The sequence below is a fragment of the Ovis canadensis genome, chromosome 7 (genome assembly GCF_042477335.2).
Source record: "Ovis canadensis isolate MfBH-ARS-UI-01 breed Bighorn chromosome 7, ARS-UI_OviCan_v2, whole genome shotgun sequence".
Lineage (NCBI taxonomy): Eukaryota > Metazoa > Chordata > Mammalia > Artiodactyla > Bovidae > Ovis > Ovis canadensis.
The window spans coordinates 112,595,160-112,616,296 of NC_091251.1; the positions used below are offsets into that span (position 1 = coordinate 112,595,160).

At 49.6% G+C, this 21,137-nt stretch overlaps 1 protein-coding gene across 6 annotated transcripts in view; it reads right to left on the reverse strand.

Moving 5' to 3' along the window:
• Positions 1–21,137, reverse strand: part of TTC7B (tetratricopeptide repeat domain 7B) — a 270,410-nt gene that overhangs the window by 66,979 nt on the left and 182,294 nt on the right. For all 6 annotated transcript variants that reach the window (XM_069597264.1, XM_069597263.1, XM_069597261.1 and 3 more), the window contains 2 exons: positions 19,049–19,121; positions 15,639–15,799 (listed from right to left, as the gene is read on the reverse strand). In XM_069597264.1, coding sequence (XP_069453365.1) covers positions 15,639–15,799; positions 19,049–19,121 — 234 coding nt within the window. The remainder of the gene's footprint in view (positions 1–15,638; positions 15,800–19,048; positions 19,122–21,137) is intronic.

The following is a 21,137-nucleotide window of genomic DNA, read 5'->3' on the forward strand; positions in this document are numbered from 1 at the left end:
TACTCAAGAATGCGGTAAGGGCGGCGCCTGCTGCACGCCCTGGGAACCTGGGAGAAGTGCAGGACGCCCACCCACGCCAGGCCCAGTGCGGGCCCCCCTGGTGGCTCAGACAGTAAGAACCTGCCTGCAGGCCAGAAGACCCAGGCTTGCTCCCTGGACGGGGAAGACCCTGTGGAGAAGGATCTTCTCCAGTGTTGGTACCTGGAGAATCCCGTGGACAGAGCAGTCACATGTAACAAGACGGGTTAGAATCTTGTTCTAACGCATTAGAACGAGACCTGATGGATTAGAATCTTCATGTAACAAGATTCCCAGGTGATTTGTGTGCAAATTTAAGTTCCAAAAGCACCGCTCTACTTCATAACTCTCCATTTTTACTTTCAATGGTCTGATTTTTTTTTAAGACCTCCAGGAAAACACTTCCCATAGTCCCTACACTTAGGCAGTTCTGTGTTTATTTCATTCCAGTAAGAATTTTGAAGGTATTTTATTCTTAAATTCGGCGGCCATTTTGATCAACCACTTACATTAAGGTCATAAATGAAGGACACCCCCCCCCCCCACCTGTGGTCTTGAACCTTCCTTTCCTTTTAGAGAGATTCTCTGGGTGACTTTCTGGTGGCTGTGCTATAGGAAATGGCAACCCACTCCAGTATTCTTGCCTGGAAAATCCCACAGACAGAGGAGCCTGGTGGGCTACAATCCATGGGGTCGCAAAGAGTCGGACACAACTGAGCGCCTAAGAACAACAAGGTCCTCGCTGAGCGTGGCCAGTGGGGACCAGTGTTCCGAGCCAGGGCACCACTCACGCTGTCAGCCACAGAAAGGGCGCCTGAGTGCAAAGCGCTGGACCATCGCCACTGCCCGGGGTGTCTGCCTCAAGGCTGGAGAGCTCAACCGTCTTCCTGAACCAGGCAAGAGAACAGGAGCTGGCTTCAAGGCCTCTTCGGAGCCATGCCTGCCCACCCCAAAGCTAATCAAATCCAGACATCCCTGAGATGTGCATTCACTTACAGGGACTCTGCTGACCGAAGTCTGTCCGTGGCTACCGGACGGACACCCCTGGTCTGCGAGCTCGTCGGAGACTGAGCGCCTGGTGCCCATCACAAACCCCAGAGCGCAGGCTGACGCCTGCTCGGCTGGCTAACAGAACCACCAAAGGAGGGTTGAAGAGTGTGGCTGGAAACGAAGAGCGGCTGGCCCAGGGGGCTCATTCGCCGTCTTCTCTGGGAGCCTCTACCACTGAGGAAGTTCTGGAAATGCGACCACACTCAGGGCCCGCAGCCAGGGAAGGAGACCCCGCACAGGGTGCTGGCAGGTGTGGGGCCCCCCCCGCCGGCCTCCTTGTCTCCCCGGCCAGGGCTCCCCGAGCTGATGGCTCCGGGAGCACGGGCGCCACTTCTGTTTGGCCAAAGCCAGCCCACGGGGAGACACCTGGCTTTACAGGCGCGCCCACCCCCAGCACAGGCCGAGGCCGGCCGCTGGCCTCCTCTCCGGACGGGCAGGGCCTCTCGCTGGGCCCTGTATCAGTTACACTCTGCTGGGCCTTTCAGTCGAAGTGTCAACAGTCTGGACACTCCCCCATCCTCCTAGCGATATTTTTAGCACAAACAAACACCGGACATATTTAGCGGCAATAAATCACCCTGAGAAACCCCAGTTTGGCTCATTTTTTGCTCCCACTTTAGCTACTAACCTCAACTCTGATTAGGGTCCTGGAACCTCAGCTGAAGTGCCCGGGAGGGCTGAGCGAGAACACATGTGCACCAGGCCGCCGAGGCCTGGGAGAGCGGCTCTGGGCCTGCGAGTGACGTGCTGGCAATGGGAGCCGTGCCCTTCAGTGCCACCCTCAGAGCAGCAGTCAGGATGGCCTCCTGGGCACCGTCTGACCGGGTGGAACCGGGCGGAGGGGGTGCAGAGAAGCAAGAGGCCCAGAAGCCGCCCCGGAGCTGGGGAGCGAGTGGGTGAGCAGCGGTCTGGGCCCAGGGAGCCCTCTGCTACGGAAAGACGCAAGCAGGGAAAACTAGAAAGCACCCTTTTCCAGGAAACTACCCTAGCTCCAAAAATAGAGACTTCATTCTCTCTCAACCAGGACCACCACTGAGTGTCTCTAACATGGGCAGGGTGAACCGAGAGCCGATTGGCCCCTCGCCGGGGGCTCGCAGGGTCCCAGCTCCCTGAGCAGGGAGTGAACCTGCATCCCGGCGGTGGACGCACAGAGTCGGAGTCCCGGGGCCGCCAGAGGAGTCCCTTCATCTTTACTTCTGACTCAGCTGCCACGGCAGAGGCCTCCCCGTGTCCCCACGTCTGAGGATGGGGACTCAAGAAGGAAGGACACACCGGGCCCCTGCAGGGATAAAGGCAGTTGCTGAAAGGATGGGGACCCTACAGTCACCCAGACCCCGAGGGAAGGGGGCTCGGCCCCCCAAGACACGGACTCTCAGGAAGCCGTGAAGGTGTGCGACGCAGAGTCAGAGTGGGAGCCAGACGGGGAGGCGTCGGGTGCCTGGACACGGGCTGGCGGAGCGGGCAGGGGCGGAGCGGGCTCAGAGCCCACGCGGGGCCAGGGTCCTCGCACAGCACTGCTCCTGTGACCCCGGGCGCTTTGCCCTCACTTTCTCTCAGCACATCGGGAGGTCTGGTTTGTCTCTGCTGCTTCCCAGGTGCCCAGGGAGGCCTGGGGCTGCGGCTCCAGAGCAGCACGGGCGGCCGCAGTGGTGGTCCATGTTCCCAAGCGCTCGCGCACCACGGTGGCCCCCGCGCTCACGCTGTGAGCTGTGGGAGGGGGCGGGGGACAGCCCCCTGGGCCTCGGCTCCTCGGGCACAGATAGGCAGGAAGCAGGCCCCCCATCCTTAACTGCCCCTGCTGTTGTTCAGTTGCCGAATCGTGTCCGACTCTTTGCGACCCCATGGACTGCAGCACGCCAGGCCTCCCTGTCCATCACCAACTCCCAGAGTTTGCCCAAACTCATGTCCATCGAGCCGGTGATGCCATCCAACCATCTCATCCTCTGTCATCCCCTTCTCCTCCTGCCCTCAATCTTTCCCAGCATCAGGGTCTTTTCAAATGAGTCAGCTCTTCACAGCAGGTGGCCAAAGTACTGGAGCTTCAGCTTCAGCATCAGTCCTTCCAGTGAATATTCAGCACTGATTTCCTTTAAGATGGACTGGTTGGATCTCCTTGCTGTCCAAGGGACTCTCAAGAGTCTCTACAGCACCACGGTTCAAAGGCATCAGCTCTGTGGCGCTCAGCCTTCTTCACAGCCCAAGCCTCCCATATAAGAGTAGCCATGCAGGGCTTGTCCTTTTGTGACCGGCTCATTCTATCAGCAAAACATCCTCGAGTTTCATCCACGTTGCGGCATATTTCGTAGCTTATTTCAGATTTCCTTTTTTTTTTTTTTAATAGATTTTCCTTCCTTTTAAAAACCTGAATCATATTCCATGTATATAGGTCACACTTTGCTCATCTATCCAGTCATCCATGGACGCTTGCGTGGCGTCTGCCTTTTGGGTCTTATGAATACTGCTGTTATGAACACGAGTGTACAGCCTCTGTTCCTTCTTTCAATTCTTTTGAGTATTTACCCAGAAGTGGAATTGCTGGACCACACAATAATCTACTTTCATTATTGTGAGGAGCCGCCACCCTATTTTCCAGCTGCACCATCTCACATTCCCACCAGCAGGGCACAAAGTTCTGGCTTCTCCACGCCCTCTCCAACACTTGTTACTATCTGCCGGTTTGGTTTTGTTTTATTTAATAATAGCCATCCTAATGGTATCTCATTGTGGCTTTGATTTGCTTCCCCTAATGATTTGCGATGCTAAGACTATTTCCATGGGCTCATTGGCCACTTGAATATCTGCTTTGGAGAAAGTGAAAGTGAAGTGAAGTCACTCAGTCGTGTCCGACTCTTTCCGACCCCATGGACTGTAGCCTACCAGGCTCCTCCCTCCATGGGATTCTCCAGGCGAGAGTACTGGAGTGGGGTGCCATTTCCTTCTCCAGGGGATCTTCCCGACCCAGGGATCGAACCCTGGTCTCCTGCATTCCAGGCAGACGCTTTAACCTCTGAGCCACCAAGAAGCTTTGGAGAAAGGTCTATTCAAACCCTTTGTTCATTTTTTTTGTTTTTTTTTTTCATTTGAGTTTTTGTTGGTCGTTATGGAAGTCTGATTTTAAGCAAGCTACTGCACCGCTGAACCCACTCCACTTTGATCTGTGGTATCCTTTAGGCAGTCACTCACTACCCTTTGCCCAAAGATTGCCCAAACTTGTATCTGAGGAAGGGGCATCGCCAGTTGGTTACCATGAGCTCATCCCTCCCAGACATCCTTCCATGGGTCATTCCTCCAGTTTAACAGGATGAACAGCCTCTTTCCTTGCGTTCCAACTTTCTATCAAATACAGATTTAATGGGCATGTTCATTACCTCATCACTCAGCTCAGACATAAAAATAGCCCATAACACCTGGCCTCTCAGTAATCCCTACATTGAAACATTACTCAATATGATATTTCAACTTAAAACTGAGTTTCTCTGAGAGTGTGTGTTGAGTGAGACAGAGTGAGAAAAGGCATAGTCTTACTTGCCAAATAATGACTTGTTTTAAATCAGACATATACTCCACTCAAGAAAAGGATGCTCTTCACCACGTTTTCTGGTTTCTTGAAGAGAATAACGGAGGAGACAGGACGAGCCCCTGCTCACAGCGACTGCTGGCTTGAAGAGAACATGGAGCGTCTCTGTTGTCTGGGGCAGCCTCTCCAGCCCCTCACACGGCAACTGGAATGTGAGGGGGGCGCAGAGCTTCCAAGGCACAGAACACAGAGGCTGAGGCCAGGCTGCCTGGGCCCAAAGCCCGACCCCGACACCGAGGAGACGCATCATCTCGGACAAGCCGCTTAACCCCTCTGTGCCTTAGTGTCCTTATCTGCAAAATGAGGATGATAATACTACCAGCCTCTGGTGTTCTCATGATGATTAAAGTAGTGTGAAGTGCTCCTAGGAGTTGCCTGTATGCAAAACGGGCTTCCCAGGTGGTGCCAGAACCTGCGGGCCAGTGCAGGGGACATAAGCGACGCAGGTCTGATGCCTGGGGAGGTCCCCTGGAGGAGGCAACGGCAGCCCACCCCAGTGTTCTTGCCTGGAGAATTCCATGGGCGGAGGGGCCTGGCGAAGAGATACAGCTGAGCAACTGGGCACGCGTGCTCGTACACAAAGTAGAACGTGGCTGGAGATTGTCACTGCTGGACAAACAGGTGCGTGAATGGGAGTTACACACGTTTCCATGCAGTCAGTTCCTACTGGTGTAAAAAGAAACATGATTATCCGGCAAAATCCGCGTCCATACTTATGCGAGTGAAAGCCCATGAAGAGAGCTTGTCTTTCGAGCTCGTAACTCGAGGATTATCTCGGCATCTGACACGGCACAGTCATGGATCGGAAACCACCACAAGGGCCCCTCTTGTTCTTTTACCTTCGAGAGGTTTCAAGGGCTGCTTTCTGTGCTTTGGGGTGACATCTGATGGCTTCTGTGTGTGGCTGACTGATGGCCTCTCTGAGAGCCCGAGAATAAGTGCCTTCATAAGCTCTATTTAAGTAGGAAATAGTAAAGTTCAGATCAACTGAAAATCTGTAATTAGGAAAGCTGTATAATCACAACTTGTCTTAGGGCAAGAAGCTATACCCTGGCGTGGCTGGGTATACTTAGATGCCTTTGGAAGGCTGGGCTGAATTAGAATAAAACTCAGTTACACTAGAGTTCTCAAATCCGCCATTGGCACGATACTCTCTGATATATTTTCCAAAGACAAAAGTAACAGACTGTCAGCTCTTACTGTGATATTCTATCTAAAAATGAATAATCCCAGGCAGAAGCACAAAGTCGGCGAGGGCCTGACCACACCCTGGTCACACTGTCTTCAGTAGAGAGAAGTGTTTCCAACATCAGCCAGCATCAACTTCTATATTCTTGGACTAATAAGGAGAATTACTAAGTAAAATATATTAATCAATTAGGAAATTTTTGCCAAGCTGTATTTTGAAAGAACAACAGAGGCTCTTATACCAAGTACAAGAGACAGTGAATCTATCAGAATCCATGAACACAATATAAAAATGTGTATTTTGTTAAATTTTATTTCAGGAAAAACATACAGTGTGTTAGAGACTTTTAATATATAATCAGCCAATGCTAATTTTCCATCCTTTTGTTTAGGCATTTAATAGTTAAAGGCTTTAAGAAAACAAGTTTTCAACAGAAGAAAAAGGCAGCATTAGAGAGACAAGAAAGACAAGACGCACACAGAAGCGGCAGCTACACACTCACCCGTCGCTGATCATATCAAACGTGAAAGTAGCAAACACTCGAGACGAAAGGCGGAACTCACCTGGCTAAACAGCAAAGCAAACGCCAACTAACAAGGCCCACGAAAACGAAATGAAACCGCAGCCGCAGGACAGGAAATGCCAGAAGGAGCAGTGCCTGAGAACCTGCACCAACAGCAAACACAGCGAGACCAACTCACAGCGGGGAGCCCCGCGCGGGACTCGCTCCCTAGCCACGCGCCCCACGGCGGCCGCAGGCGCCCCGGCGCCTCAGCCACGCCGGCGCCTGCGCCCGAATGCACCGCGGCGGGCTGCGCAGCACCGGCCAAAGGAGCCCGCCCTCAGCGGCCAGGAGGCAGGAGCCTGGACTCGCGGGTCCCGAGTGAAAATCTCTTTTGAGAGAAAGGCCAGACACAATTTTGGACACAGACTGAGAAAGTTTGGCCAGAACAGACCCTCACTAACATTTCCAGGCTGATCACTAAACAGCAACAATCAAAACAGAATGCTTCTTTTCCAAATTAGTAAAGGAAAGATAGGTAATAAAACCATAATTGATCTGCAAGAAGGTAGGAGAGGATCAGATACGAGAAAAGAGCAGGACAACAGAAAACACAGATGAAGGGGAGACATGAACACAAGTACGCCACTCTTCACAGCAGATGGGAGTGAACTGGCCGCTCCAGGGACAGTCAGCCTGAGCTGAAGGGAATAGCTACACACAGTGAGCACTGAGCGTGTTGACAACGTAAGAATGTAACAAGCTCACAGTAAGAATGGAAGGATATTCCAAGTACACACACACAGACCCTGTGTGTGTATATACGTGTGTGTATACATATATATGGATATTTGTAAGTGGGTCTATGATGAAACTAATTATGCAATTTGTTACATATTGATAAAAGGTAGGGTTTCCAAGGAAGACATAGCAATTCTGTGGCTTCCCTGGGGGTGCAGATGGTAAAGAACCTGCCTCCAATGCAGGGGACCTGGGTTCAATCCTTGGGTGTGGAAGATCCCCTGGAGAAGGGAATGGCTACCCACTCCAGTATTCTGGCCTGGAGAATTCCACGGACAGAGGGGCCTGGCAGGCTACAGTCCAGGGGGTCACAACTGAACCACTAACACACATAGCAATTCTAAATTTAAACACACCTAAGAAAACAGCTTTAAAATACAGAAAACGAAAATCGCTATAACTATGTGGTGAAATAGTACAGTCTACCGGCAGAGTCCGTGTGAACACCCCTCTGCCCAATAACTGACAGATGACGTAGACAAAGCAACACTGATAAGAGTAAGTAAGATCCAAAACCACAGGTGACAGCTCGACCTTATATATAAAAGCAAAATTTATCCCCAAAGGCAGGAAACTTTTCAAGCACATATGAAGTATTTATCAGAAGTGACTATATGCTGGGCCATAATATAAGTCTTAACAAGTTTCAAATTTATATAGATTGCAGTCTCTGAACACAATTCAATGAAGTTAAAAGACCATTGACAAAAGCTAAGTTTTAAAAAATCCAAGTATCTGATAATCATAAAACACAGTTCTAAAATAATTAATGTGTCAAAAAAGAATAATGGAAATTTTAAAATATTTAGAACTAAACAGTAACAAAAATTTCACATATCAAAACTTGTGGTTTGTAGCTAAATTAGTACTTGGTGAAATATTTTATCTTAAATGCTTATGTCAGAAAATAAGAAAGGGGGATTTCCTGGCAGACCAGAGGGTAGAATTTGCACTCTCACTGTCAAGGGCTTGGGTTCAATCCCTGGCCAGGGAACTGGGATCCTACAACAGCATGGCCAAAAAGGTCAACAGAAAATAAGAAAGGGAAAAACCTTCCTATGTGAGCTAAACATCCAACTGAAAAGAAAGAAAACCAGCTAAAACAAAACAGAACAGACTGTAAGAAAATAGGAGAAAAGAAATAACAGAAACAAGGACAGAAATTCATAAAAGAGAAAGCAAATATACACTTGAGATGATTAAAAAAAACACCACTGGTTCTTTGAAAAGATCAATGTTTCAAACAGGTTCCTGGCAAGATTGTTCAAGGGGAAAAAAAAGTATCAAACAGTATTAAAAAGACTTAACCACAAATGCTATATGACAGTAAATAGTGTTAAAACATTATAAATAATTCTTTCAGTCATATAAGAATGTTCAAACTACTGCACAACTGCACTCATCTCACAGACTAACAAAGTAATGCTCGAAATTCTCCAAGCCAGGCTTCAACAGTACGTGAACCGAGAATTCCCAGATGTTCGAGCTGGTGTTAGAAAAGGCAGAGGAACCAGAGATCAAATTGCCAGCATCCACTGGATCATCGAAAAAGCAAGAGAGTTCCAGAAAAACATCTATTTCTGCTTTATTGACTATGCTAAAGTCTTTGACTGTGTGGATCACAACAAACTGTGGACAATTCTTCCAGAGATGGGAATATCAGACCACCTGGCCTGCCTCCTGAGAAATGTGTATGCAGGTCAGGAAGCAACAGTTAGAACCAGACACAGAACAACAGACTGGTTCCAAATTGGTCAAGGAGTATATCAAGGCTGTATACTGTCACCCTGTTTATGTAACTTATATGCAGACTACATCCTACAAAATGCTGGGCTGGATGAAGCAGAAGCTGGAATCAAGATTCCCGGGAGAAATATCAATCACCTCAGATACGCAGATGACAGCACCCTTATGACAGAAAGTGAAGAGGAAGTGAAGAGTCTCTACATGAAGGTGAAAGAGAAGAGTGAAAAAGCTGGCTTAAAATTCAACATTCAAAAAACTAAGGTCATGGCATCCAGTCCCATCACTTCATGGTAGATAGATGGGGAAACAGTGGAAACTGACAGACTCTTTTCTTGGGCTCCAAAATCACTGCAGGTGGTGACTGCAGCCATGAAATTAAAAGACGCTTACTCCTTGGAAGAAAAGCTGTGACAAACTTAGCATATTAAAAAGCAGAGACGTTTCTTTGTCGAGAAAGGTCTGCAGAGCCAAAGCTATGGTTTTTCCAGTATTAATATATGGATGTGAGAGCTGGACCTTGAACTGTGGTGCTGGAGAAAGCTCTTGAGAGTCCCTTAAACTGAGAGGAGATCCAACCAGTCCATCCTAAAGGAGATCAGTCCTGAGTGTTCACTGGAAGGACTGATGCTGAAGCTGAAACTCCCAAACTTTAGTCACCTGATGTGAAGAACTGACTCACTAGAAAGACTCTGATGCTGGGAAAAATTGAAGGCAGGAGGAGAAGGGGAGGACAGAGGATGAGATGGCTGGATGGCATCACTGGGACATGAGTTTGAGCAGGCTCCAGGAGATGGTGAAGAACAGGGAAGCCTGCTGTGCTGCAGTCCACGGGGTCGCAAAGAGTTGGACATGGCAGAGAAACGGAACAGCAACAAATAAATAACTCTGCCAACAAAACTTAGGGCTTAGAGTAAATGGACACATTCTTAAAACACATACAGTGTATTAAACATGGATTAATAAAGTAGGACGCAGAAAACCTCAATAGCCTTTAATCATTTACAAACCAGTATCAGAAGTGCTTCCATGGACAAAAGACCGGTCCCAGATTGTTTTACAAATAATTTTAATCTTACACAAAGATTCCAAAAGACACACAAAAGAACTACGGCAACTCATTATGAGGCTGGCTTAATCTCGATGCCAAAACCTGACAGGGATATAACGAGAAAGAAAAATCATAATCTATTTCATACATGAACATAAATGTTCTTTAGAAAATGAATAAACTGAATCTATTAAAGAGCTAGATAAATCTATTACGATCAAGTTGGGCTTATTCCAAGAATGCAAAGTTAATTTAATGTTTAAAAATATCAATTAATATAACATTCACAGATTAAAAGAGTAAAATTATATAATAATCATATTCATAAATACAGAAAAAGCACTTGGTAAAATTTAATATCAGTCTATGATTAAAGAAACAAACTCTTAGCAAGCCTTCTTGGAAGAAAGAAATTTTCTTAACCTTTTAAATAAAGGTTTAAGTGGAAAAGCATGGAATATTTTTCAGGCAACTAGGAATAAATCTAGTAAACACTGGAGACATGTTTATAAAGAAAATTATAAAGCTTCATTTAAAAAATATTTTTAAAGGTCTAAATAATTAGAGACATCTAACTTTCCCCCAACCAAGTTATTAGATGAAATGTATTGGGTTGGCCACAAAATCATTTGTGTTATTCTGTAAGGAGTTACAAAAAACCTGAATAAACTTTTTTGCCAATCCAATAATTCCAGTCAAAATCTCAACAAGTTTTTTTTGGTGGAACTTGAAAAGCAAATATGAACGTTTATATGAAGGCTCAAAGGCCTGAGGACAGCCGGGACACCCCCAAGAAGCAAGTTACGGGGTGGACCGACCTCATGGATAACAACGTTGCGAGAATGATGATGGAGCAGCAGCAGCAGAGACGGGCGCCCTGAACAGTGGGGACGAGTGGGGAGCTCGCAGTCAGCTCCTCCCACGGACCCATGTTTGATTTACGACCAGAGCGGTCCTGGGGAGAAACGGGAAAGGAGCCTTTTCAATGCATGATGCTGGACACTTGGGTATCCCCATGGGAAAATGACCCTGCGCTCCTTATCATCCCCCATACACAAAGCAGTCAGTTCCATAGGGACTCTAGCTTCAGGCATGAAAGATAACCCGAGAGGGCTTTAGAAGATAACAAGAAAGGCTTCTTAAGCCAGACACAGAACTACTATCCTTGGATAGGACTGATTCAACTGATTCAATTATACTTCAAGAACTCCTGTTCCTCAAAAGATCCCGTAAGAGAAAGCAAAGGCAGGACACGAACTGGGGGACCTTCACCGCACAGGTAACCAACAAAAGCCTTTTGAACTATACATAAAGAAGTCTGACAAGTTATTATGAAAGAGACAGCCCAGGTAGAAAAGAGGACTGCAACATGTGCTTTATGAAAGAGAAAAGCTGAATGGCCAACAAACAAAAAGGTGTTCAACCTCATCGATAATGAACACCACGCCACTTAAACTCACAATGGGGTGCCACTAACCAGCGCCGCCAAGTCTGAGTGTTGGTGTTGGGAGCCACGTGGGCTCTTGGGCACCGCTGGTGGAGAAGAGAATACACACAACCACTTTGGAAAACAGTTTGGAATTATTCGGTAAGCCTGAAGATACACGCATCCTACGGTCCAACAATTCCGCTCCTAGGAGTCCACCTGACGAAAGGCTTGCACACAGGCATCAGAACTGTGTCAGGATATCTGTAGCACCATGCTTCATGACAGTCAGACACTGCAGACAGCCCACATACCCACTTATGGCAGACGAGAAACAGAAATCCGGGTGTATTTATACAAGAAAGTACCATTCGTATAAATGAACACACTGCTGCTGTATGCAAGAGGGATAACCTCAGAAACACAAAGCTAAGCAATGAGAAAAAGAATAAAAATGTATTATTACTGAGTACAATTCCATTAAAATTTTTTAAAATACACAAACCCAGAAATTTTTATCATTTAGGAATACCAACATCTGTGGTATAGAAACACAAAAGACTGCCCAACACAGAGTTCAGGAGAGCAGTTAACCTGTGTAGGGAGAGGTCGGGGTGGGAAAGTAGAGCGTCCAGGAAACTCACAGCAACATTAAGGGTTTTTTCTTAAACTTAGAAGCACTTATACATAGGTTACTTGCATTTTTATTTTAAATAGATTTAATAAGTAGTCTTTTGCTTCTACTCAATATTTAATCATGTTAAAGGATTCAAAATATCACATGTGAAGCTGCTGTGTTCATTGTAATAATATTTATAGGAATGCCTTTCAATTATTGAAACATCAGTTCAGTTCAGTCGCTCAGTTGTGTCCGACTCTGCAACCCCATGAATCGCAGCACGTCAGGCCTCCCTGTCCATCACCAGCTCCCGCAGTTCACTCAGACTCATGTCCATTGAGTCGGTGATGCCATCCAGCCATCTCACCCTATGTTGTCCCCTTCTCCTCCTGCCCCCAATCCCTCCCAGCATCAGAGTCTTTTCCAATGAGTCAACTCTTCGCATGAGGTGGCCAAAGTACTGGAGTTTCAGCTTTAGCATCATTCCCTCCAAAGAAATCCCAGGGCTGATCTCCTTCAGAATGGACTGGTTGGATCTCCTTGCAGTCCAAGGGACTCTCAAGAGTCTTCTCCAACACCACAGTTCAAAAGCATCAATTCTTCAGTGCTCAGCTTTCTTCACAGTCCAACTCTCACATCCATACATGACTACTGGAAAAACGATAACCTTGACTAGACGGACCTTAGTTGGCAAAGTAATGTCTCTGCTTTTGAATATGCTATCTAGGTTGGTCATAACTTTTCTTCCAAGGAGTAAGCGTCTTTTAATTTCATGGCTGCAGGCACCATCTGCCGTGATCTTGGAGCCCAATGCCTTCACCGCCCTGGCCAGGACAGAGGACTGCCGCCGGAGGAACAGCTGGTGCCTCCAGGGTTGCCTAACCGTCCTGACTGCCACCATGAGATGATAAAAGCTGGTGGTCAGGCTTTCCCGGTGGCTTGGAGGTAAACGATCCGCCTGCCAATGCAGGAGACACAGGTTCAAGCCCTGGTGCGGGAAGAGCCAGCTTGCCACAGAGCGACTAAGCCCGAGCGCTGCACTGCTGAGCCCGCGCTCCAGAGCCGTGAGCCCGCAGCTGCTGAGCCCACGCGCTGCCGCTGCTGAGCCCCCGCGCCCTGGAGCCCGGGCTCCGCGGTGAGAAGCCCCTGCGACGGGAAGCCCGCGATCCGCAGCGCAGCCGCGGCAGCCGCGGAAAGCCGCGGGCAGCGCCGAAGACCCGGCGCAGCCAGCGATAGCACAGAATAAACCGATTCTATTAAGAACTCACAGTTACGTATCTTGGAGAAGGAGCTCAAGTTCCTTGGCTTAACGGGGACCAAGTGTTAAAGTCACAGTGTTGGCTGCACAGCCGTGTCCGACTGTACCTTACCAGGCTCCTCTGTCCGTGGGATTCTCCAGGCAAGAGTACTGGAGTGGGTAGTCATTCCCTTCCCCAGGGGGTCTCCCCCACTCAGGGATCGAACCCAGGTCTCCTGCATCGCAGGCAGATTCGTTACCACCTGAGCCGCCAGGGAAGCCCCAGCGGGAACCAAAAAGCTCTGTAATCCTCTGCATCAGGCTAAGATGCTAGTTCAATCAGTTCTTGGTTCAACAGCCGGAGAGGCCTGGCCCTAGCAGCAGGTCTTCCTGCTCTCATCTCCCCCTGGCAGGGGCTGAGGAAACACCCACTACACCCCCAGGCTGGGGTGGGTCACAGCTGTCAGACACGAGGCCCACGAGGCCATCCCAGGCTTCCCAGAGTCTGCAGCTCTGCGGGAGACGAGCTGGTCACAGACAGATGACGCTACAGGGCAGTGGGACAGGTGCCCAGGGAATCTTGTTTAGGTTGGTGTTGAAATGTTTTACCCAGGATGGGAAGAAACCATGGGATCTACTGACTACCTCTGGCCCCCGACTTTTAATAAAGTATTCTTGGAAAGAAGTTCCCATCACAAAGGAAGAAATACAAATATTTAAAAAGCAAACAAGTCATCAGGGCTCTGAGCCCCGCTGCCATACGCTCTGCTTTTCTGAGCTCACAGCTTAACATTAAAATAACAGGCTCGCATGCCTCAAATATCTCTACTGCTGTTCCTTACTTCCACTACTTGAAAAGGCTGTCAGCTGCTGTCACTTGGAGGCATTACCATATTAGCCACCACTGTTTGCTGCTTGCAGTGTGGCGCGGCCATTAGTTTAATAAGCCTGCTGTTCTCTTGGATGACGCCCCAGGCTGTCTACGCGAGAGCCACAGGCTGGAGTTTGGCTTCTAACAAAGGTGCTGAGGGTGGGAGCCTGGAGCGACCACTTTATACATATTGATGAGAGAAACGGAGTTCAGTTGCATCAGGCTAAACTTTACTGATGGGCCCCGTGTTTTTTTAAAGTGTTTCAACCACTTTATGGTTCCATGGGCTAACCAGCCTTGGATTAAATCCAGACATGTCCTCAGAGAGCAGAAAAGCAAGCTTGAGACCTGCAAGAAGTCAAATTCGGAGGCAAAGCCCTTTAATTCACTCCGCATAAATAGCTGAGCCTGCAGAAGAAACCTCCAGTCAGAGGTGTCCTGGATTATAACGAGAATTTTCTCGATGGGAAGAAGAGAAATGCCCATTCCACTTGAAGACAAAGAAATGTTTGTAATGGAAATGTGTGAGCCAATTTTCCAAGGGGAGTTGCTGAAACGCACTGATTAAAACCACCGTGAGGGGAGGAGGCAGAGAGATGAAGCCAAGGCTGAGCCACTTACAATCCGCAGCGTTTCTGAGAGCGGAGAGAGCCAGCCCATCTTTCTTCCCCTGCCCCGGGCCACCCCCACCCACTGCTGACCCTGCATTACAGAATTAGGACCTGCCAGCCTGCAGGACTGCTCACTGTTTCTGACCACTGTGTACTGGTTACTAAGCTACTCCACCGAGGATAAAATGGGAACCGAGCAACCCCAGAGACAATGTCCTTTCCAACAAAGCCTAATCACTGCCCTGGATTCAGGGATTCAGAGGGAAGAGGTGAAGATGCGCAGGCAATTCCAGCTCACGGCAGTGTGTGATGACATTTCTTAGCTTACATACAAATACTGTTGATTGACTTAAGGAATTCCGTTTCCAAGAGAATACAACGAAGACACAAAGGGGTCAGGTACCCTGGTCAAAGCCGCCTACAATATGGCGGTCCCCTGGAATCCGTGCAAGTCCTTGGCAATGTAGGATAAACAAGCTCTAAAGCAGTGATTCCCAAATTTTAGTCATTGGCGTTTATGCAACGTCGCTTTTGCCATATCCACATATATTAACATTTTCCTTTAAATTCACCTTAAAACAACTCATTAAAAAAGTTTCAGTCTCCCTCTGAGCAATCGTTTCTGTGAAATTGCACTTTGAGATGCAGCTGTGTTTTTTCTAATGTTCATTTAAAAATGCATGACTGTTAAAATGAAATAGTTCATCCATAATGAATTTCAAATCATCTTGTATACCTCAAGGGTACACCCTGGAAAAAAGGGATAAAGTATTTCACCTCAGGTTGACTTGAGAGACTGTTTCTAAATATCATAAAAAAATAAGAGTAAAGAGGATTTTGTACTATTTACCACCAGGATGTTCATGAAGGACTTGGATAGATTGAAGAGATAAATTTCACACCTTCTGTGTAAGGAAAAATAAGTAAGTCCGGGATCACTTACATGAAATTTTCTGGATACTCGCTCAGGGCCATGTCGATGATGTTCAGAGCATCGTGGTAATGCTTCTGCGCTGAGAGCAGGAGGGCGAGGAGGTGCAGGGAGTTGGCGTCGTCGCCTTGAAGTTGAAGAGCTTGGCGGACGTATCCCAGAGCCTCTGGGATCTGGTTTAAAATAAAACCCAGAAGAATTCTCAGACACACGCACACACCCAGCCGCCATTTCAGTATCTGAAAGTCAAAGTATTAGTCGCTCAGTTGTGTCCGACTCTTTGCGGGCCCCGTGGACTGTAGCCGCCAGGCTCCTCCGTCCGTTGGATTCTCCAGGCAGGAAGACTGGAACTGGTTGCCATGCCCTCCTCCAGGGGATCTTCCCAACCCAGGGATCGAAGCCAGGTCTCACACACGGCAGGCAGACTCTGTGCCGTCTGAGCCCCCGGGGACGCCTCTGATTCTCTGTAAACGTTGGGAGTTGTTTCCCCATGTGTGACATTCAGATTTTAAGCCATACTTATGGCCGCCACAGGATATTAACCACAAACACGAAGACAGAGGCCCCTTCAAGCGGCAGAATGACTGATGAAGTGATGCAGACTTTCTCAGCATAACTGCCAGTCCCAAATCTTCCATTTCTCCCTAAATAAACAACCTCTCTCTTTTCCCACACAACTGCTTTACTTTTGATTATGCCCAAGATAATTTCACTCTAAATGGAGACATAACAAATTGCCAAAAGTTTTTAAACTGCCTTAGCTGAACAGTTCCCATTTTTTCCCAAGTAGTGCTGAAATGAAAGTACTTAGTAAGTTTCAAAACTTTAAACGGAGCTTTCCAAATGATCACACACCTGTGACTCTTTTCAAGCTCCTTTGTCCTGGATCTCAAGGAGATACGCAAACAAACAAACAAAGCACCCACACCTTTCCAAACTACAATCCAAAATAACACCGCCCAAGAAGCAGACTTCGAGGCCACGCACAAAGCGGGTGGATCCAAGTGTGAGCAGGACCCGATGCAACTCTAACCTTTAAAGTCTGCAGCTGTTCAAGACTTTCTTCAGAATCACCCAATACAAGCGTTGATAAAATGCATACGTAACGGATATGTGAACACCAGAGTTTCCATACAGGTTTAACAGTATTCACCTGCCAAGCAGGAGACCTGGGTTTGATCCCTGGGATGGGAAGATCCCCTGGAGGAGGAAATGGTGACCCACTCCAGTGTTCTTGCCTGGAGAATCCCATAGACGGAGGAGCCTGGCGGGCTGCAGTCCACAGGGTCAGAGAGTTGGGCACGATAGCGCGCAGCAGCAGCGGCAGTGGAGAGCGGGGCCTGGAGCCGGATTTCGGGGCAGGCTCAGACGGGCCTCCTTAGCTAGCGGCCCAGGATGCCGCCTGCCTGCTCGCTCCAACCCTGGCCCGGGCTGGACCCCTCTGCTCTCCTGCTTCCCCCCAGCCCCCGTGACCGCGCTCCTTAGCAGGGAGCCGTGACCTCTGTCTGTCCCCACGGCTATTTGTTTTCCTCTCTGAAGTTCCATTTTTGATGAATATAAGTTAAAAATGCTGGGTTAGAGGGGCGTTCTGCTTCTGAGCCCTAGAATCCCAGCTATCACAGTGGGGACTTATCGTCTCATGGGGGTGAGGGGAGGGTCTGCAGTCCAGACAGGAGACGTGCCTCGGGCGGGTCCCCCAGCCTCGTGCGGAGACCAGAGCGGCTCTGCGTCCACTTCCTCCCCCGCAACCTCCTCCGGGTCAGACAGCAAAGGCTCTGAGGACAAGGGGGCTTCCCTGTGACTCAGCTGGTAAAGAATCCGCCTGCAATGCAGGAGAGCGGGGTTCGATTCCTGAGTCGGGAAGATCCCCTGGAGAAGGGAAAGGCTACCCTCTCCAGTATTCTGGGGCTTCCCTGGTGGCTCAGCTGGTAAAGAATCCATCTGCAATGCAGGAGACCTGGGTTTGATCCGTGGGTTGGGAAGATCCCCTGGAGAAGGGAAAGGTTACCCACTCCAGTGTTCCGACCTGGAGAATTCTATGGACTATATAGTCCATGGGGTCTCAAAGAGTCGGACCCGACTGAGCGGCTTTCACTTTCATTTCACTTTCACTAAGGACGAGGGCCCCTCCCCGTCACCCTCTCTGCCTGGGGGGCAGGCACATGGCACAGCGTCCTGCTGGGGGCCTCCGGAGGCCCACGTGGCACCCACAGAGCTCCAGCAACTCCTCCCCTCCCCAGGGACAGCCAACTGCGTGGACAGCACTCAGCCTGGTATCTGGAGAGACTCAAAGAGGCAGGTACACTCACGGTGTCTGTTTTCAGGGAGGTCCAATCCCATCAAGAAAAAACGGATACAGGATCCAAAGTGGTGCTCTCAGAGGCCAGGCTGACCTGAAGGAATGCCAGGTTGGTTCCTTCATTCACCCAGCATTAGTGAGTGCCTACCACGTGCCAGGCAGCGTGCCAGCTGCCAGGGCAAAGCAGTGATGGTGACTGTCGGGGGTTCCTGCCCTCGGGGAACCTAAGTCTAGAGAGAAAGACGGCGAGCAGGAGCGCAGGGCAGGAGGGAGGAGCAGAGTAGGGAGCCCGGTGAAGGGGCTTCAGGGAGGAGGCGGGAAGAGGTCCTGGTGCCAAGGGAGGCGGGCAGTGGGTCACCCCCCACAGCTCTCGCTGCAGCAGCGCATGGTCAGGCCAGCGGCGAGCCGTGCGAGGCCAGGCAGCAGGACCTGGATACGGACGGGGTCTCTTGGTTCCCGCGGCCCCCGGCCCCCAGCGGGAGCCGCCTAGCGCCCTTCGCCAGGCTCCAGGAGGTCAGATGTGTGGGCACAGCCCGGCCTGCCGGGGGAAGCGCGTGTTCGGGGAGCTGACCCTTGAGTCACCCTCGGGCCGGCGCTCGGGAGTGTGCTGGGGTCACCACCAGCGTCTCCCACCTGGTGGGCTGGCGGGCACGGGGCTGCTGCCGGGAAGGTGGGGGCTCGTCTGTGCGTTGCTGTTCACCCTCCTCCGTGTTTGACAGGGACGGGTCTCCTCTGCGTACACCGCCAGCATCCTCCGGCCGGCCGATGCCCGGGCCCCTCCGGTGACAGAGTCCCTGCCGCGCAGCTCAGCCCCGGGCTCTGTGAGCGAGCGGCGGGGGGCTCCCTGGCGACCCCTGGGGTCACCAAGTGCTGACCCGTCCCCACCTGACCCGGGGAGCCCTCCAGATTGCATGTGTGACCTCCAAAAGCAGGGCCCGGCCTGCCTTGTGTCTGCACAGCTGCCGCTCCAGCGGACAAAACCCGGGGCCTGTGCCGAGAACTCAGCGTCCCCGGGGAGAGGCTTCAGGGCAGCCCCAGGGGGCCGAGCGCAGCCGGTCCCCACCCCAGGCCGCGCTGAACGGAGCGGGCGCCGGGCCCCCGGGCGCGGGGCAGCGGGACTGACCTGTCTGGAGATGGCGAGCTGCAGGGCCAGGTAGAAGGCGGCCTGGTGGTCGGCGGGCGACAGGCTGTGGGCCCTGCAAGAGCGTGGGCAGCGGTTAGGGCATCAGGGGCTCCCATCGGCGCTTTCCCTTACACCGAGGCCCCATATTAACAACCTCTATGTTGCACACAAACGAAAGTATTTGACAGCCCTGAGATCATCGCAGTCTGTCTCCAGTAAGTTCTTCTAAGACCCCATTTGGCGCGGCACTGACATAAACTGCAGATTCCTCTTGGCCCGTGTTTGCATGGCCCATCTTTTGACACCTCTTTACTTTCGCATTTTCTATATTCTTATAACTCAGTGACCTCTCTTGCAAACAGATTAGAGTTAAATTGCTTATAAACCCAGGGTTGCTGTCTTTGTCTAGCTCTATAAGACAGCCACTTATAATTATTATACTGATTCATATATTTGGTTTTAAGTATTTCCTTTTTGGGGTGCTTTCTATTTTTCCTCCCGGATCCCGGTTTCTTTCTGCTTTCTTTCCTTATTTTGGAATTATTACTTTCTAATCAGCTTTAACTTTTAAACCAGTCATACATGTTGCTAAAGGTTTTACAGCATTTTAAAATATGAATACCCTTAGTACAATAAAGTCTAACTACAGCTCAAAGCTTTTGTTTCATTTAAACTCTTCTCCTCTGTCCACTAGCTGATGGAATGCACGTCTCCTCTTGGCCCTGCACGTGGGATGACACGTTTCTGGGTTTCATCTTGCATCGGTAATGGCAGCCGATGAGCCTGGCTTCGAGAAGGAGCCTGAGATGGAGAATCCGCAGGACACTGTCTGACGCCCCCAGCGGGTGCCTCCCTCGGGCTGCGCAGGCGAGGCCACGTGTCACCCTGGGAGGCGTGAGCACTCCTGGCAGGCCGACGGCTGCTGTGTTTAAGTTTTGACTTGGCCTTGATGCTACTTCATCCAAATTTCTGGATTTCAGAGAAACCATATGAAAATCAAAGGCCTGGCTTTGCTTGTAAAATGAGGTTTTGGTTTTTTGATGAACTGCAGGGAGAAATGGAGGATACTCTTTCACTCTTTTGAAGGTTCCACTAAGTCCCACGTCGTTTTCTAAAGACATGTAACTGTGACATGTAAGACTCCATGCCCAGACACTAGACTGTCTATCAACTGGCTTTTGGCGCCAATAGGAAGAGGCTATACTGGCCTCTTACTTGATGGCAAGCATGTCATTCTTGCTTTTACGTGGAAGTCTACTGTATTTTATAAACAACTCAAAATGTGGCTATAGATGAGACATAATTCTGTGTCTAACAGTCCGGTGGGAAGAGAAAAACAAACTTTTACTTTCTTTAAAAGGCACTGTAGAGCAGACTAATCACAAATGGGGAGGGCCAGACAGTGAACAAAACTTCAGACTGTCCTGTCAACATTCTGTGATTAAGGGAGGATCTTCTACCAGCAAATTCAAGATGAAAAAGAATGCCAAATCACTATAGAGTCAACTGTGGCAAACACGCCGAGGATGGGTTTCTATAGTAATAAGGCCTTTTTAACAGGGCTGTCTGTCTGCTGTGGGGAAAAAGTCTTCTGAATGTTTGCAACCCAGAAAATATGTGAACTTCAACAACCCGGGGCACTATCTGGGCAAAGACCCTGACGCTGGGAAAGACTGAAGGCAGGAGGAGAAGGGGATGACAGAGGATGAGGTGGCTGGAGGCATCACTGGCTCGACGGACGTGAGTTTGAGCAAGCTCCGGGAGTTGGTGATGGACAGGGAGGCCTGGCGTGCTGCAGTCCATGGGGCTGCAGAGTCGGACACGACGGAGCGACTGAACTGAGCTGCTCTGGGCAAATGTTGTAGCTCATGTGTGGGACTCGGGGGAATGAGGGGGTGAGGTGGGACCCTCTGTTCCTTTTACAATCTTAAGAGTGAAACTCCCATCCCTGGGAAATAAGCTTGCCTCAAAACACAGCTGGAGGACTTCTCTCACTTTAGTCTAAGAAGCTGAGGCTGAAGACTTGCCTTTGTTGCCCTTGGAGATGCTGTATTTCTAGTGGAGGCCTACTCAGAATGCCCCAGTTTCC